Source organism: Seriola dumerili, unplaced genomic scaffold (genome assembly GCF_002260705.1).
Source record: "Seriola dumerili isolate Sdu_G_001 unplaced genomic scaffold, Sdu_1.0 BDQW01000149.1, whole genome shotgun sequence".
Lineage (NCBI taxonomy): Eukaryota > Metazoa > Chordata > Actinopteri > Carangiformes > Carangidae > Seriola > Seriola dumerili.
In genome coordinates, this window is record NW_019174404.1 from 18,947,154 (window position 1) to 18,962,027 (window position 14,874).

General features: G+C 39.6%; 2 protein-coding genes across 2 annotated transcripts in view; one reads left to right on the forward strand and one right to left on the reverse strand.

Moving 5' to 3' along the window:
• Positions 1–14,874, forward strand: part of clip4 (CAP-Gly domain containing linker protein family member 4) — a 174,287-nt gene that overhangs the window by 92,940 nt on the left and 66,473 nt on the right. The window lies entirely within an intron of this gene.
• Positions 1–14,874, reverse strand: part of alk (ALK receptor tyrosine kinase) — a 321,320-nt gene that overhangs the window by 44,832 nt on the left and 261,614 nt on the right. The window contains exons 6-9 of the mRNA XM_022751149.1: positions 8,430–8,561; positions 4,209–4,343; positions 3,237–3,340; positions 802–974 (exon numbers count right to left, since the gene is read on the reverse strand). Of these exons, the coding sequence (XP_022606870.1) occupies positions 802–974; positions 3,237–3,340; positions 4,209–4,343; positions 8,430–8,561 (544 nt within the window). The remainder of the gene's footprint in view (positions 1–801; positions 975–3,236; positions 3,341–4,208; positions 4,344–8,429; positions 8,562–14,874) is intronic.

A 14,874-nucleotide genomic window follows, 5' to 3' on the forward strand; every position in this document is an offset into this window, starting at 1 on the left:
AGAATCTACATATACTGTCTGCTATGTCCTGACTCTTGTCTGCACTTTAGGCTGTATTTCTGATTCCATTTAAGCTCTACAAAGGTCACTGTGCGGAGACTGGCAGGTTCACCTCATGGTTACGGACATGACATTCTAATTAAGAGCACGATCACAGCTGACTACATAACCCCGGAATAAAAAATTAATCACTCTCAGTGGAGTAGGATTATCTAAGCTCGAATGGCAAAGAAACCCCCAGTCAGGCAAACAGAGATGAAATGCCTTATCTTTTTTTTTTGCTTTATTCTATTTTGTTTTAATTTCTCTCTTCTTTGAGGGGAAATCAGGGCCATGGCTAATTGGAAGGCAAGTAGGGTGGGTAGAGTCTTTTGTATTGATTTCTTCTCTCTCTATCACAGATGAGTGGAATAAAGAAAGGAAGATATTTTGTACAATTGTACACATGGCAGGTCCATGGTATAAGATTAGAGTCCCTATGGGATTCATTAATTTTGTGGCGTTGAGAGGAAATGTTTCACAGAAAATGGAATGTAAATGTTGAAAATCTGCATTTATGTGAGGTGAAAAGAAGGAGGAAGAGCCTCTTGGTTCTGTTTCTTAAAGCTTTCTTTTGCTGTGGGAGCACTTAAGTATTTGCAAGAGTGTGTTAAAGGTTTGTTGGGATGAGAGCTGGGTGGCTAATCTGATTAAACATGGAATTACCAGTCTGATACCTCCAGACAGTCTGAACACCTACTGTAGCCTTGACATAGTCAAAACGGCCTCTTATGTGGTGAAACAGGTGAGCGTTTATCGTACCAGTCTGACAGCGCGTAAAGGGGAAGTATGATGAGCTTCCAACCCCTCTCAGATTTGGGTTCACTGGCTGAATGCCACAGTCTGCGCTGCTCCTCAGGGCCTGTACTGTTCTCCACTATCCACAGAGACAGCGACCCCTTCTGTAAGCCTCCAGAACATAGCCAGAACCGCACCTGTTGAAGTAAGTTGGAATTTCCAATGGAAAATAGAGTCAAATAAAGATTAAGCATTCAGTATAGGTTACCACAAAGTTGGATGGTTGATTTTTGAGGTGCATGGTGTGTGTTTGTATATAAAATACCACAACAACTCTAACTTCCCCTGAATATTTTTGAATTGAAGTAAACCAGCAAAGGGTGTTATCAGTCAAGAAAAAGATGCACTTAAAATTGCACAGAGATCCGCAATAGCCATCTGTTCAGCTCTAATTATTCCAAGATTAATAGAATTCAACCAGGATGTGATTTGGGTTATTTTTCCATGCTGCTCCTGCATGCTTCAGCACAAATCAATCTCATTTCACTGTTTCCAGGAGGGACGTGACGGGTGTAAACCTGCTTGAAATTAAACAACACTCAGGCCATGGTAGGAATGAAACAGTAAAAGCAAGTCTCAATCTGAAGCTTGCTAACAAGCATGCGATGTGACCATGTCCCTTTACAGCATTATTTGGAGCCAGGAACATAATTCTTGCTTCACCATTTAAGCGGAACAGACTTGGCTTAAGCCTGATGAGAAGCACACGTAGAGACGATGCTATCCAGACAACCGAATTTACCACTTTTATGTTGAGTGCTTGCACTGTGCTTGTCGATAGCAGGTTGTGGTCCTTATCGTCAACTGTGAAACCACATGGTGACCGTTTAAACATCAAGATTACAGGCACTGCACAGCACACACTGGGCACGACATGAAAGTGAATGTGGTCTGTAGCTAATACCCAAAACTAATATCCTCAACATAGTTGTCCAAGAGCAGACAGGCTAGATTGAACAGCACCAAATCAGTGTAGAGAAAAGGATTTAGAGTGTTAATCTGGAATCATGGCTAATCTTTGGCTGCGTGCCAAGGTGCTGGGAGGCCAGGTCTACCCATGGTGCCTTACTGCCTCCACTGCTGCCCTCAAATATCAGACAGCACTAATTCACACCTGAGAGAAAGCAACATTCTCATTTTATTTTTCAGGTCTTTCCGTCTTCCTCGCGGCAACTTTCCTTTCACGTTGAGACTAACTTTATTTTCCCTCTGTCTCTCTTATTATCTTTGTTTTCTGACGTCTTTACCTTCCTCCCCACCTCCATCCCTCACTTCTGTCTCCCCCTCTCTCACCTGAATCGCTCCTCGCCTTCACTTCAACTGTGCAAAGTAAACAAACAAAGGGCCAAAGGTCGCTGTGCTGAGCAATATTAAAATCACTAACATAAGTCTAAATGCTAGATGCAAGAGCATCAATCAAGACTTCAAGTACACAGCCCTTTCACCCAGAGACCTGCTCTGTGAGCTTCATGGTCTGAATAATGCATGACACTTAATATTTTCACAACAGGTCAGCAGATACAACCTGTGATTGACAAGGTCGACCTCAGTGTCTGTTAGTATCTCTAAGGGACATGCAGATGGCACAGTGCTAACCTACTGTCTTGGTACATTAGCATTTGATTTTCGATATGTTTCTGAAAGCAATTTACATATCAAATTAGTGAGTGAATGTCTATATTTCTGGTGATGGCTGGAGCACTGAGTTCACGATTAAATTACAATACTATGAATGCTCCTTATTTAGTTAGGACAAGTTTAAACTCCAGCCAAACCTGCGTTACATAATGCTACATTTGCCAAATCCATTCATTATTCCTGATCCTCAAAACACGTACTTTTGTAAAAGTGAAGCAAACCCAATACAAATATTAAAGTATAAATTTATCTACAGTATATCAGTGTCTTTCTATTGTAAGACTTTAAGCCATCCAGGGCTTATGTAAGAAGAGACCTTTACAAGCTGCTTTTAAAATAAATCAGTTGAAAACATTAAACAGTCAACTGGAGACAGCTGGAGTTTTCAACCAATGAATTAATATTATCAATATCATTTTACACTAGCAGCTAATTCAAGCTGATATAATCTGCTAGTGACAGCTGTCACTTCAGTGGAGAAAATCCATGGTCATCAGTTCAAAAGGAAAAAGCCTGCTTTTCAGTGTGAAATTGAAGACCCATGTTTTCAAAAAAGTACAGCACATTTGAAGCAGTATCACATAAACTACACAACTGCTTTGAGAGAATGGAAAGATTGACAGGTGTAACGATAATAACTATGGGTGATGGGGCTGAGTGAACTGTCAGTTGTGTACGTGTGATCATGTGTTTGTATGTGCATGTCTGAGAATAAAGATTATATTCACACTGTGCAGAGACACACTCTATACTTTGCTCACCGTGCATGGGGAGTTTCTGAGAGGAGGGGGGAAGAGAGGGCTCCTCAGTAATGCTGAGCCACGCTGACCTTTGAACTGGCCTCCCTCCACACTGAATGTAGCACCTTTAACACACAAACACACACATTAAACAAACAGAATAAAAACCGTGTCAGAAATAAAAAATATTATACAATCTAAATCTGTGCATGTAAAATGAAATAAGAAATCTTACATCATACATTTTCAGGTTTTGAATTGTGATGCAACCATTAGTGAGTCAGAGTGTTGGCATGTTTCTCTACTTTTTCTCCATCATTTGTTCGACTGCACTGCACAACTTAACCAAACTAACTCTCATAAAGTTCTGTCTGAGAAAAGCTCAGTTCAACAGAGCCATAGCAACAAACAGTACAGATAACATTAATTTCCCCGCCATCATTTTAGGCTAATTATTGCAGTAATATAGCAACAAAAAAATCAAGACAAAATCACCATATATGGTAAAAAATACAATGCTCCATTTATAGTTTCTACACTCTACTTCTGAGATTTCTGTAAATAGCTGAGAACAAAAACAAGCCTCAGCAAGCCAAGACTTTAAAATCTCATCAAGGTACACACTGGAGTCACTGTACTGAAGATGAATTTCAGATGCGGGGCTCAGAGTCTATATGCTGGAGCTTTTATACCCAGTGGGTTGCTGTTTGGATCAATGCAGAGAGCTCGGAACAAGACAACATGACTGTGTCTGACACATCATAGGTTCTGATTACCTTTCCATATTCACAAACTGAATACACTCAAATGTCGAAATTATTGGTTTAAATGCCCTAGTCTTACTTCAGTGTAAAATTTCCCCCTTTGAAGTCTCTTTTAATGAAGCATTACAAATATATACACTGTTGGAGATGCTGCAAACAGCTGCTGCTGCCGTTTCATCACTTGATCGCAACAGTGTTTATGAGATTTTAAGAGACGTGTATGAACCACCTGAGGATGGGCAGCTCTGTCTGGTAGCCTTGGCGGGAGACTGGACTCTTCTCCAGGAGAGACCGCGACCCATTATTGATTGCCAACTGCACTCGCCTTCTTCAAAAGAGCAGTAGCTCCCATTGAGAAAGCGTCCTGGAGAGAGACAGGAGAGAGAATATATCAAGGGAGGAGGGAAGATGATGATACAAATGGGGGGGGGCATGTAATGAGTGGACAGGCCTGGCAAGAGAAGAAGAGAGAATGGAGGGGAACACTGACAGCCAAACTGCCAAGGAGAAAGAGGACAGGGGTGAGGTGGGGACTGGGGATCAAGGAGTTGAGTGACACTGAAGGCAAAGAGGTTGAAAGGAGAGAGGCATGCAGGAGGTGAAGACTAATGGCTCTCAGGACTCAATGTGTTGGTGAAAATTAGAGTTGAGGTGCAGTGCGAGGGGGCTCTCAGACTGACTCTACAAACAGAAACAGTAAATGGAAAAGCCCTGAAGTATCTGGAGGGGGAGATAGGAAACAGCAAAGGAAGAAGGAAGAGGCTCTGAGGGTAAATGAGAAAGCTGAGGTGGTGACATGATGTGTTTAGGTGAGCAAGTCAACACTGAAAGAATGGCATGAGCCCTGGAGGCATGGAGAATGTTTTATTGTGGAGAAAACTTGTGGAACCACAAAAAGAGAAGTGTGTGTGTGTGTGTTAAGAAAAGGTGCAAACTCCTTGATTTGCAAACAAGGTTTCTGGTTTTACGTTTTAGTAACTGACAGAAGAAATCAAATACAATGAAGTGGACCAAATATTTAAATATCCATTCTTTTGCAAAGGCGCAATTTTGATCACATGCTCTCTTTTCCAGTTCATCTCCACTTATAGATAACAGATGTGCATATATGTATAGTGCACCACGTCAGTTTAAATATTTCAAACTACTGTCACTGAGTCCTTCCAAGGTGCTGAAATGACTGCACTGGAAATACCTGCCATATAAATAAATTAAATAACATGGATTATTTAAGTGCGCCACTCACTGTGGTGAAGTTCAAATCAGAGATACATGTGTTCTCTATGCTATGGAATTAAATGAGGCATATTTTCTTTCCTTGCACAGTTAGATCTATTAAGTCCTATTGTGGAATCACTTTAGTTTTTGCTGAGTGTTATGACAGTTTGTGATAACACTGAGGAGCTCTGAGGCTCGAGTTTCATTTCAGCGTTTGAAAGTTTTCACCTTAAGTTTGCTTTATGTTCCTTTTATCTTCAGCTACTGTCTGTGAGTGCCCAGTGCCTATAGGAATCTGTAAGTGCCCTGATAACAGTGTGCTTTTTGGAAATAGCATCATCCAGATAATGGAGCTGAAATTGGCTGGAGCAGAGATCATAAGGCAGGTATTCTTCAGGAACAAAGGCAAGAAAAATGCTTCCTTTCTCAATGACACTCACATTAGAATTATTGTCATGATACAAAGGGCTTTTAACAGGTCTCACACACCTAAAACATCACAAAAATAACTGGGAAAAAATCATTATCGTTTATTTTTTTAGGTGCCAAAATAGATTTTTTTTTTCCAGTGATGTTTTTCTCAAGCAAGTGAAAGCTTCTCTGGACTTTTTGGGTGAATTTCATGTTCTTCTGTGTCTTGCGTTATCATGAGTCACTCTTTGTTACATAAACAAGTCAGTGCCACTTTAATGTGCTTCATGCACAGAGATCCAATGTCACATAATATGAAGCTGCTCACAGTATGAATAGAAAGGTCTGTGGGGATGTCACTTCAGACATATCTATACACATTAGCTCTGTGCAGATTTGTCACTCTGCCTTTTGCTTTCCAAGCTATCTCTCTTCCCTGTCATTGCCATTAGTCTAGTTTTGCCACTCCCCAATAGACTAAACTGGTAACACATTATTTAATGAGGTGTGAATGAGGCTGACATAACAGTATCATTACTATTTTTTGAAAACTGACATCAACATTACTTAATTTTTATGAATGATGAGTTAAGTGTCAGTGACTTGTGTCATGACAACTTGGAAAAAAAAACATGTCATGGTAGGTTTCATGTAATAAAGTGTGATTACGTTGGCAAATGCTCTCAAAAAATAATATTCTTTACCTCTTTACCAATGTAAAGAGTTCAGAAGATTCATAAAGTCTTAACAATGTACTATTATCCTGTCAAATCTAATAACAGTTTAAATTATTACAGTTACTGTTATTGGTTTGAGGAAAATCCCCATGAAGTGATGTGGTACTCGACCAAAGAAAGACTGGGTAGTCACAGGAGCATGAGCAGTAACAGTTACCACAGCCTACCAGTCAAAGACATCATAGCTCTGGCCTCACTCTCTAACAATGAGTGATATTTGGGAGGAGCAACGATCTGTCATCACAGTTGATATTCCAAGAAAAACTAAACAAAAGAAAATTTGGCAAATTACCACTTTAAGGTCCTATCTTTGATGTAAAGCAGCATTTCTCTGTTGTTGCAGGGAAACTGTGGTGTTGGAAAGCAGTAGGGTATCTGCAGAATTTAGACTGACTAAGATCAACCAGAGGAAACTGTGACTCTCAAAGAGTGGAGGATGTGTTTATGCATAATGATGCTGGGAAAGGATGGTGAAGGAGATCCACAGGGACTTGATTTTCATTATATGTCAGGAATGTTTGTGATTGACACAAGCTAAGTTTGTTCCTCCTGCCTCTTTCTGCTTCTTACTGTTAATGAGCCTTGGCACATCTTATGAAGGATTTAAATAGATCAAATCAGATGAAGACAACTTGTGGATAGATCATAGAGAATAGGGTATCAGAGAGGGAACACTATGTGATTTGGGGGAGCAGGGGCTAATTGTGATGAATGATGGAGACGAGAATGAAATAAACACACACACACCATGAAGTACCGGGGTAGACTGTGTGCGACTGTGAAAAAAAACAAACAACGTGACAGTGTGAAGCTGGACCTATGAACTATGGATTGTCAGTCACTGTTCTTAGATTGAGAGACAGAGAGAAAACCTTGATTCAAAGCAAATGACATCTGGCCTTCATGCCTCTGTGCACTTCAGCATGGTGCGGGCAGACAGTGGAGAAGGTGTGTGAAGATGCAGAGAAAAGAGGTGTTGGATCTTAAACATTTTCTAGTTGACTCACAGCAAGTATTAGACCACACTTCCCATACTCTGTTGCTAATGTAAATATACAAATACTAGTCTCACGATGGTGCTCATAACACATGATTCAGAAATATTTATATAAACATTGCACTTTCTGTTGCCTCATACTGTACTGTAGATGGTTGCTGAATGACTTCAGTGTCGTGTAAAAGCTCGCTTTGTGTTTTGCTGATTATATTTACACTCAAATGTCCAATTCTGTCTTCTACAATCAAAATGTTACACACAAACACACTTATTACATTCAAATGGAGATTATACCCTTGGGTTAGCCTCACTGGCCAATTAGCACTGATAAGTCCTCCTGCAGTAAAAAGAGAGCCTGAGTGCCTGGCTGGGATTTTCATCCTCTCGTTACCCTCTTATCTTTCAGCGACCATAGTTTGCAAACCTATGAGCACAAGGGAGCAGCCATCATTTTAATAAGCGCCACATGGGAGGCTGACCTGCACTGTGGGCAGGAGCAAATTATTTCTGGTCAGTTTAATACGGGTGAAAAACTCTGAAATCAAACTACAACATTTAAAAACACTGTAGGGGGTAAGAGTCTGAACTGTGAAGACAATGTAAAAAAATGCACACACGCAGGTAGGACTAAAAAAAGATCCTCGCCGCTCATGCACACAGACACAGACACAAACACAGACACACAAACAGCAGGGCCTGGGGGACTTCACTTGTGAATAAGATGTCAGCATACTTGGCTAGTGTTCCTCCTAGGGCTTGAGAAAAGCAGAAAACAAATGTGCAAAGAGGTAGAAATAACAACTATGGAATATGTCAAGGGTGAGAAATGCTAGCCAAGCATAGCTCTGCTGCCTTTTTTTCTGCCTTTCCTCCTGCCTCACTGTCAGGAAAGCACATGCAGGCATTCAGTTGTTGCTCTGTTGGGCAGGATGCAATGGCTTCATTAAAGACGTCTCACAACGGCTGACCAACTTCACAACTAGGCTGTTTTGATCCAGGAGTGAATGCAGGAAGGACAGCTGACACGTGAGCTTTCCTCTCACACATTCTTATCAACAGCTGCGTTCTTGTATCGCGGTGTACTCACGACAGAGGTCGCCTTCGTCATCGCCGAGCGGACAGTCTGTACTGAAGTCACACAGTTTGTCCAGTGGGATCCCAGGTCCCTGGTGACAGTTGTACTGACCCTCCAGTGTGATGTTAGGACCAGGTGAGGATGCTGGACAGAGGAGGAGGAGGGAAAGAAGACAAAGAAAACTTGTGATATCAAGTAATTCTTCACACAGACATTGTAACAGAACACAATACAAACGGAAAAAGTTTCCAAAGTGTCTTCAGAATTTAGAAAACACTTTGCGATGGCAGCAAAATCAGAAAACATAACAACAAAAAAATCTATTGTGAAGCAAAGGGAAAAAAACCCAGATTATGTCCCAAGTTTACTTATTGAATACCGCTTCTAGATTTATATGTTAGACAGAAAACACAAATCAGTAGCTCGGGGAAATTTTACAAATAGTAGAAAATATATAGTCACCACATAAAAGTACATCAGTCAGTGACAAAGGCTAATATAACCCCTGACTGTAAACCTTGTACGGCATCCACAGACTGCCTGTAGCATCATAAATAACTTGGCCCAGGCTGCATAAGCATCTGGCTTTGAATAGAGTACATATCCATCAGACAAGGAACACAAGCAGCAAAAACAATGACCTAGATACTGTAGCAGGTAGCAGAGGAGAGCACACACACACACACACACACACACACACACACAAATTGATATTACCGGTCTCAACAACTCAATTGGAACCTGGGACATTTGCATACCTATGCAAATTAGAGAGGTGATATCTCCAGGTTGTGGAAACTGACTGCTCACCTCCACCTTAATCATCAGAGAATGATCACAGTGACGAGAACAAAACAGAAAAGAGGGAAAAAAAAACTTTCCGCTGATGGGGATCTTGTTTTCCCCCCTCACTCATAAGGAAAAAACGAGAAGTGATTGTTATCATGAGTGACTGGCTCCGCTTACTGTAGTTTGCCCTTGATCTGTATTATGTAGATTTATTCTACGTGCAGACAAACTTGAGTCAGAAGTCTGATAACGCTGGAGTCCATGACAGGAGAGGGAGTGTAGAGCAAATACTGTTAGCTGACTGGATATACAGTACAGTAATGCTACACTAATTTTGCCACACAGCATTTGTAATGATTGTACTCTGTTGTTCCAGTTGCATAACTTTCTCTCTGACACAATGATGCACTTTTGACATGACTTTTTTCAAGCTCTGATGTACATGAAGGCGACAGGCTCACATACCTGTATTGGGACAAGATGCAGTACAGCGTAAATCAACACTAAAACATTTCTAATGTTGTGTCAGAACATCAAACTGTGAAAAACACCAATATACAGCAATATTACTACTGTTTCTTGATGCTTCTGTTGCATTTAGTTTTAGAACCAGGCTCCAGAAAACAGGCAGGTTAGGACAAACCAAAATAAGTGGATGACTAATTATTTAATTATTTTTATATTATAAGCTATTATTATAGATACATGTTAAATAAACGGTTTGTTTATTTTGCTGCATGGTTTAGCAGGTCTGAGGGAAATACAATTTAAGATAGATAGATAGATAGAAGACAGTACATAATCTATTTCACAGTGCAAAGTGTGTGGGTGTAAGAGATGCAATTAAATGTGTGTTAAGTAAAATTTATCAGGTGAAACTAAAGCAAAAGTCAGATTAATTACCTGCTCTAATATTTGCGACATATAAAGTTTAAGTACACAAATCAAGTGCTCGGTTTCAGTAATTACACTACAGTTGTTACTGCCACTCTTGCATGGTAGGAGCACAGAAATGATTGTCTGGTTAAAATGCAGTAGAGAGCAGAAATTTCATAGCTATGCCTGATTAGCAGCACACTTCACTCCTTTTTTCACTGTGGGTGAGAAACCTTAAGGCCCAGTGAGAAACTGGCATAGTCAACTCTATGGATTAGAAAGAGGGGGTGGCATTTTTTATTGGACAAAAACACATTAGTCAGGGGCCTCCCACAGTGCACTATTGTGGCAGGGCCTTAATGGCTGCAGAGAGCCATATTAACATGTCAGTGAGTAATCCAGTTCAAATTCTTTGAAAAAATATTAGACTGAGTAAATGACTTTGATAATGAAAAGCTTTTTTCATCAGTGCTTTGCTGCATAATATGATTCATTTTGCAGCACTCTTTACAAAGTAAAGACTGTGAACTGTGCATTTGCTTGCACACAAAAAAATCACAGTCTCACAGACATGACATTTGCAGAACGCACATTTACAGAAGAGCACACAAGATAGCAAATATGCCATTTTATTCAAATGAGGTGAGGCAGAGGCTTGTTTGATTTTGACCAACTGTGGTGGTTTAGATGTGGTCTTGCTATGTGTACTCAGTCATGCTCAACACACATGCATTATGCATTCATTGTGCCCAGTGGCTTCTTCTTTGTATAATGTTGACACCGCAAGCAGGACAATTTATCAAGTAAGAAAAAAGGTATCTTGAGTTCACTGAAACCTTTGGGCAAGGTATGTAAATTCATCGATTTATCTTAGTTTGATGACAGTGGAGTAAAAAGTATCAAAGTGGCGATGTCACTGAACTTTAAGCTCCTACAGCAAGTAAGTGCAGCTAGACATGGCCACTGCACTCTACATGCACTCCTGGTCCACCGCAGTTCTTAAATCACACCTGTCAGATTGCAAAAACAAGTGGGTCGGTGGGGGATCTATTGCCTGTGGGAGTAAGTGAGTTTTGTTATCGGTGTGCTCAGGGGGTTGATTTGTCTTTGTAAGGGGAATGATGTACGAGTGGTGAGGAGCTGGACAGGTGACAGAGGGCACAGCAGCCGCTAATAAATGACAAAATAGATACACAAACACAGCAAATGAGGTGCTTGTTGGAAACAGCTAACAATTAGTCCTTCTGTGTACAGCTGTTAATGTTAAAAAAAAACTGAAAACACTTACAATGACAAAGAAAGCCTGGGTTATTTGAGTCGTTAGCTTCATCATATGTGGAAACAGCTGTGCATAAGGTACACACTTCACTCATTTAGATCAAGTTCCAAGCTATTATACCTGCTATACCTCTGACAGCTTTAAAAGGAATACTGTTTCAGGTGTTTACGACAAATGTTCAAAGGAAAAATAAACAAACCCACCAGACAAGACACTAAAAGAAACATTTCATGCAGCAAGAAAGCCAACCTATTCAGAGATCAACAAATATGCTGTATTTCAGTCCTGAGAAAATCAATACTGTAGGACAAAAAAACATTTATACATTGACACATATAGTCTTAACAAAAACAGACTCTAGTGTCAATTCAGACGCCCTGATGTTTGTTTTTGTTTTTTTTATAACTACACATTATATTTCTGATACAATTCTGTAGAAAATAACAGTAACTGGTTCACTTCCTCAATACTACCTTCCAGCTTTGTATGATTTCATAACAAATAAGTTTCACTCCAAAATAATGCCTTTTTCAAGGTCCATTGGGTTTTAGAGTCAGAGTTGCAGGTCTACATTGACACCCATGTTCGGTTGCAAAGCTGAAGAAACAGGAATGGCAGACACCCTGCTGTTTACTATACACCCCTGTTGCTTTTGTCTAAATGTCAGAGAGGAATGAAGAAAGCCATCAGTCACATTCTACTGTAAAATGTCCAGGTTACCAGGATTGACAACTTCCAGTGAATAACTGGTAAACAATGAACAAGTCACCAGAGGAGAATCAATTAAAACATGCTAGTACTGTCAATATACTGTACGTCGTCAAAACCTGGCGTTGCCACTGGTAACATTCAGTAGGCGGGGGGATTAGATTGTACTTGTCTATCGTTGTTAATGGCTGCTCCAAAAGATGGGTCCAGGGTTTATTATACATGATAGTGTTACCAGCTATTATAGTGGATACATTGCTGCTAAATTGAATGTTAGAGTTATGTTTGAATATACTTTTTTTCTTTAGATATTCTGTAAAAACTCTTCCAATGAAGATCAAATCTGAATACAATTCAGTCACATGATCAGATACAGTGGGCACAATGTTATGTTCATAAATTACAACAAATACATGTTATATTAAATGTGGATTTTGTGCTGCTTTCTTCAAACAGCGGTATAATAAATTTGGGCCTTATCATCATTATAAGTTAAATAATTTCTTCATCTACATCTTCTAATTGCAGACAAGCATGTTTTAGAGATGTATTATCACTCAAGTTTTGTTTTTAACTTGTTAACCCTTCTTCCAGCCAAGTTCACCTACTTTTTCAACTTTCATTCAACCCACCTGTTTACAGGATGAAAATCAGGGAACATTTTACCTTCAAGACTAACAGGAAAAACCATACACTAAAAAATAGGCAGATGTCCAAAGTTTTGTTCTAACTGTAGTGTCTGCAGTGCTGTCAATATTGTAAAATAAATCAGTCAAATTTCATAAATGATGAAAGCCATAAACAAAATCAAATATGGAGGGTGACGAATGATGATGTTAATGAAAATAATTAAAGTGAAGGAAAGAGGGTTAGAGGTCTAATGAATATAGAGTACATTAAGTACTTGTCATTGTAGCCAAGAAATTTGGGAGCCATTGGTGTAGAGTGTGTCATGGTTTTAGTGTATGCAGAAGAATAAAGAAATTGTGCATTGTGTTGGAAGTAGTGGTTCCCTTTTTTTTTCGTACTCTCCACTAGTTGAAATCAATTCAGCACTTAACATTTTAGTGTTTTTGCATAACCGCATCGTGCACATCACGTTTTTGAGATTCCACTGATAGAGATGTCTCACTCTGCAGCGTATCATAAAATCATGCAAAGTAGTTTGTCTCGCTATTTGAATAAAACTTTTGCTATGGTTTAGTGGAGATTACTTGTAAATTTGAATACAGACAGACATGTCCTTGTTGAAGTCAAGCTGCAAAAATACAGTCTGGAGTCATGCAGAGGGTAGACTTGTACTGAAATTAATATGGCTTTTGTTTTCCTACAGATGAGCAAGCATGTCAGTCATATCCTGAAATCTCTGTGTGTGCTCTGAAACAACAAAAAACAGTCTGAAGAACTGCCTGGTTTGAGATCTGCTTGTGCTTTGTGTGTACAGAATAGAAATAACTTTAAACCACTTACAAAAAGGGAAAATACAATAGAAAAAAAACCCCTCACAGTCCAGCCATAACAATTCACAAGTAGTTAGAGCTCATTTATCCTACTCTGATCATTCATTGCTTTGTATTATCTAATCTCACATGCTATAAATGATGGACTGTTCTCTGTCATGAGGTAAAAATCTCAAGGGGTCCAAGCAAGGGATGCTCCACTACGCAGCCACCACACTGAAGCCACAATCCGGAGATATTCATGGAGATTTACAGTGGCTGGGTTGCTAAAGATGGATGCAGCTGGGTTTCCCACTGGACAGTCGACAGGACAAGAAGTATTTGCTCATGAATTCAATTAACTGCACACAGCCACGCTCGATTGGTCAGAGCTGTGCCCAATCACTATTGCTATCTGTCATACTCACTGCTGGAGAGGCATCGGCACACACAAGAGCAGACTGGCTGAGACAGAAAATAATACCTTTAATGTCTATTCTACATTCCATGGATTCATTTTTTTAACAATACAAAATTGAAAATGATTTTGTTTGAAGTATTGTACTAAAGATAATGAATTCAACATGAGCTATAATTTCTCTTTTTATAACTGTACTGATCCTTTCTGACCAAATATGTTTGACTCGCCTGTGGAAAGAGCATGGAGCTTAAAGGTAGCATCAAAGCAAGACTTAAGAGTCTACAGCCATTCTAACAGCTATGAGCTAAGTGCTAACATTAGCATGCTAACATGCTTACTATGACAATGATAACATGTTAAGTAGGTACATGCTTACCATGTTTGCCATCTTAGTTTAGCATGGTAGCATACTGACATTATGATAATTAGCAACAAACACAAAGTAGCCTACAGCTGAGGCTGATGGGAATGTCATTCCATTTTGCAGATATTTCTGTCATAAAGTTTGGACATATTGAAATTTTGATCTACTGATGGAGCTTGATGAAAAGTCAGGTGATCACCAAAGCTATTACAAGAATGGCATGAATGGCTGTCCCAAATTTCATTACAAGTGTGCAGATAGGTCTGTGCAAGACTATAATTTGACTATCGTTACCGTATCAATGGACAGTGGGATGAGGCGACAATAATCCTAAACTAACATCGGTTATAAACAGATGATAGGAGTGGGATGAGTAATATTAGACTCAGAGCACATAAAATCAACATAAAACCAGTTTGAGATGACTTTTGCTTTGTGACATGATGCATTAACATGCTGAAAGTAGCCATGAGAAGATGGATAAACTGTGGCCATAAAGGGATGCACAACAATACTCATAAACTGTGGCATTCAAATGATGATTGATTGGTATTAAGAGGCCCAAAGTGCACCAAGAAAAC